At 39.2% G+C, this 4,448-nt stretch overlaps 1 protein-coding gene across 1 annotated transcript; it reads left to right on the top strand.

Annotated features, from left to right (window-relative positions):
• Positions 1–87: 87 nt before the first annotated feature.
• On the top strand, positions 88–2,686 carry LOC137995562 (uncharacterized). Its single transcript, XM_068841089.1, has 2 exons — positions 88–205; positions 1,635–2,686. The coding sequence occupies exons 1-2, from the start codon at positions 88–90 to the stop codon at positions 2,684–2,686; spliced, it is 1,170 nt and encodes a 389-aa protein (XP_068697190.1).
• Positions 2,687–4,448: the final 1,762 nt, after the last annotated feature.

The following is a 4,448-nucleotide window of genomic DNA, read 5'->3' as shown; positions in this document are numbered from 1 at the left end:
GTGTGAGGGATAAGCGGATGTTTGGAGATCAAGCTGATGGAGGACTCTCCCAGCCGAAGACCGTGGCCTGAGAACTTTAAACCGACCATGATGCGCGGTAACAAGTACTTTAGAATAGAAGAATCTCTTCTCCTCGTTTTGGGAGTGAAAATTCATGTAAAGAAGAAGGGATATAAAGATCTAGATAAACTTCTAGAAAGACACGGTAAGACGAGTTCATGTTTTTGTTTAAATCTGTAAGCAATGATCTAAATAACCGAGACTATCGCAATCAAACAAACGACGCAGAAAATTGATAATTAGTAAGCTTGTTCAGTTTCTTAGTTGAGGTTGTCAGCTTTAATATCGGTCAAGGACTTTGTTTTCTGACGGAAAGATGTGATTCATATCTTATTTTCAAACATGGACACACTGCCAGTTCCTTTAAGCTCTGACAAATACGAAGGCATTATGACTCATGTCTTGATCAAGGTTTCTTTCAAGTGTTCAGAAGCCTCCTTCCCCTTTCATTGATTGTGAAACAAAAGTGATGCTTGTCAAAATGAAATATTATTCTCTTTTAATGTTAACCTTATATTTGATAATTTTGACTTATGTGTTACATGATAAATGATGACAGCCATCAAAGTGCACTGGGCAGTGGTTACACAATTCAGTTAACTGAATGTGTCTGAACTGGTACGAGAATAATGAAAATGAAAAAAAGTAACAAACAAGCATGTGGTCTTCCTTAAGATTATCATTAAATTAACCTAAAGAAGCACTAAACCCCAGTAACCTTTCTGTGGGCTGTATGTCTGGTGCAAGGTTAGTCAACTGTGCCAGCTGTGTGGTGATTCAAAAAATACTGTTTACAACTGTGAGTTTTGGCAATATGAAACCATAATGAATGAGTTTTTTTACACTGCCTTATGAAATACATGAAAAAATTATTTTTCCTTCGATTCTGACTGGCTGGGAGCAGTACAGTTCAAGTATAACACCAGTGCAAAAAGTGTAACACCAGTGCAAATTAAAATTTTGTGCGGAATCTGAAAAGAAAGATCTTCTGGTACTTCCTACATGCAAATTCTTTCATGTCTATATTATTAACAAATAATCATACGGTTTTTCTCGTTCAATTTGGAATTGATTGGCACTTGTCAGTTCTTAAAAAAGATGAAATTGTACTTGCCAAAGCGGCTCATTCAATTTCACCTTTTCGAAAAACTCAACTTGTACAAATTAATTATAATTGCAAATCCAATTCCAATCACACTGCTCGATTCGCTCTGACGAAGGCTAACTCTCGAAACGTCAGCTTCTAGAATCTCTGTACAGTGGCCAATTTACATTATCAACTCCGTTGATAAAACCAAATTTTTGTATGATTACCTATATACATGAATCACAATTACAGATGGCAGCTATTTATAAGGTGGAAAGAAACCAATAAATAATTTCTGAACCTGCAGTTCAAATTGTTTCTAAGACATCTGTTAAGATAATTGTCAGAAAAGTTATGCACTTATTTTGACAATAAAGCATTCTTTGGGTTAAAAATTATATAGATGTGAAATGAAGATGTTTTTCAGGAACCAAACCTTAAGATGTTTTCTTGACTACTGCATGATTAATTTTACTTCGTCCTCAAGGTTTAGTTGTACAAGATGAATACCTCTTCAAAAATGGAACAAAACTCCGCACCCATATTTCCTGCAGAGCAGCAATACTGGTCTTATTTGCTTGCACAAGTTCAAGGCAAGGAGAAGATGTCAACATTGCAAGAGACCTGCGTTGTCATTTAATAGACATCATTGTGAGTATTGCTTCTAGTACATCTGAACGTCTAGAACCTGCACATCAAGAGCTAACTCCGCTCTTGGAACCAGAGCCTGCTGTAACACCAGCTACTGGGCCATTCTTAGAACCAGCAACTCCTGTGACACCAGTGACTCCTGTACCACCACCTACTTCTGAGCAACTCTTGGAATCAGCGACACCTGTAACACCAGCTACTGGGACATTCTTAGAACCAGCAGCTCCTGTGACACCAGTGACTCCTGTACCACCACCTACTTCTAAGCCACTCTTGGAACCAGCGATGCCTGTAACACCAGCTACTGGGCCATTCTTGGAACACCACCCTGGTGACTGGGATGGATCACTTACCCCACAAGACATATTAACATTAGCAAAACAAGCACACAACCAATTGAAAAAAATGAGCGTGTACAACACAATCATAACAGGGTCTGCACCACAACACTTCCACTTGTCTGCCTCAGACGTCTTAGACATTCAAGACACAACAAGTGCAACTGAAATTGTTCGGGCCTTAAGAAGAAAGCTGCCTGGATTTTTGGATTCAGAACGGAAAGTAAATGCCATGAAAGCCAAGTTTGTTAGAGAATTTGAGGTTGTGTGGAAACCTGAGAGAACTCATTCTGGTTGGCAGATCAATCCTCAACGACTGCGGGAGACGTTGCGTTATCTTTACTGGTGGCTGCCTGAAAACGAATGGTGGAAAATCTATGGGGATGGTCGAAATTTTGGTGGAAAGGACTCTGTTGCCTTAACTCTAAATGTTCTAAATGATGAAGCAATGTTCAATGGTGTAGGATACCACAGTCCTGATGACTACTGGCCAATCTTCATCTTCTATGGCAAAGAAGCTCAAGCCAGGTTCATCACAAGGGTCTTCTGATCCTAAAGGCTATCGATTTGGACTTACTGAAGACGAAATCCACAGATATGTGGAACTTGCTGATCTTTATCATGCTCTGACTTTATTGCGATATGGTTCTTCGAAACTGTACCCTTACTTGATGAAACGAGTTGATGTCTTTCCTCAGATGCTTCAAGAGCTACCTTTTCATTCCTTGTTCCGGGGTGGTACTGAAGGTGGTGAGAGAACACATTACTTGCACCAGTGTTTATACTTTGGACACTCTGCAAGAGGTGGTGGCTGGAAATGTCAAGACCCAGTTATCACTCTTTTCAGATGGTATTACAGGTTCCTGAGAAGACGATTGGCAAACAGCCCATCTGCTGTACAAGAAGCTTATGATCATTATGTGAAAGAGAAGTTTGAAGAGGATTGCCTTGACTACAATGCTGAAATGAGAGCGGCTGAGCATCCAGCTTCCAATGACCATCACACAGTGCAAACCAACCAATCTGAGGAGTCCAGTCCTCTTTCAGAGCAGACAGATAACACCTCAGAACAGTGCCTTTCAAGCCAGCCATCACTGGTACAAACTGATGATTTATCAGAACCAGTCCTGCATGATTCCATTGTTGATTCCTCTCCATCTTCAAAGTTCAAAAGAGGAGACACAGTCTTTATTGAAAGGGGTGGCAAAACTACCAAGGCTATGGTCTGTGAAATTACACCCCAGAAGAAGAGATTAAAAGTAGCAGTAGCTCCAAAAGAACGGCCTGTATTAGTGGAAATTTCCAATCTACAAGAGCCAGTACCTCAAGTTTTGAGTGGTTTGACATTTGCTATATCAGGCCGACTAAATGACAAGGACAGAACTAACATCAGTAATGCAGAACCATTAACCCCTGTAATCTTGCGTAATGGGGGAAAAGTCTACAACAAAGACATTTCAAAAGTTCTGGATGCCAATTTCATCATGGTTACATCACAAAAGGAACTTGATAAGGAAATCAAAAAAATCAACAAACCGATCATCCATGCTTACCGATACAAGTGGCCAATAATTTCAAAGCTCTTTGTTCTACAAGCAGACAAAGAAAAAACCATGCCAGAGATCAGTCAGTACAAGTTAAACTTATCAAAATTGGATAATGCCCCTGAAAGTTCTTTACTGCAAGCCAAGCCTGTAAAGCAGAGCAAACTCCTCAATCAACGCAAAAGAAGTGCTCACAGAGATTTAAAAAAAATGTTGCGGCAAAAGCGAAAGTTAGCACAAGATGAAGAGCAAGACAGTGAGAATGCACCTAAACAAGAACCAAAACGAGCAGCAAATGGTTACATTGTGTTCTTAAAACAGGAGTACACTAAACTTGCCAAGGAAAATCCAGAAAAGAATTTGAAAGAAATCAATGTCATGCTGGCAGAGAGGTGGAAGTCCATCAGTGAAGAAGAAAAACTGAAATACAAGGAACTTGGAAAAACTGAGTTCCAGCACAAAACCGATAAATGGAGCAAAGCACAGGAAGATGCGAGAACTGCTGAACAGTCACAGTCACAGTCACAAACTTTCGCATTCTTAAGAATGAGTTTATCAGTTGAGTGAGTTTCAATGGTCATGCAAATTTGATGATTTACAAAACTTAGTTGATTTATATGATTTACATGCTTTCATTGAAGCAATTTTAGTAAGTGATGCACAGATAATTAAAAACTAAGAGAAATAAGATCACTTAGTCTCGATAAACAAAATAATTTGATACATTAACTTTCCAAAATTAGCATTACCAGTATATTTCTCTCCAGG

This window comes from Montipora foliosa, chromosome 3 (assembly GCF_036669935.1).
Source record: "Montipora foliosa isolate CH-2021 chromosome 3, ASM3666993v2, whole genome shotgun sequence".
NCBI classification, from domain to species: domain Eukaryota; kingdom Metazoa; phylum Cnidaria; class Anthozoa; order Scleractinia; family Acroporidae; genus Montipora; species Montipora foliosa.
This window is presented reverse-complemented; position numbering and strand designations above follow the sequence as displayed.

Excerpts from the sequence above, each read along its gene's own strand:
- LOC137995562 (XM_068841089.1), top strand. The coding sequence starts at position 88 with ATGATGCGCGGTAACAAGTACTTTAGAATAGAAGAATCTCTTCTCCTC. Across the intron at positions 206-1,634 it reads TAAACTTCTAGAAAGACACG|GTTTAGTTGTACAAGATGAA; the intron begins GTAAGACGAGTT and ends TTCGTCCTCAAG.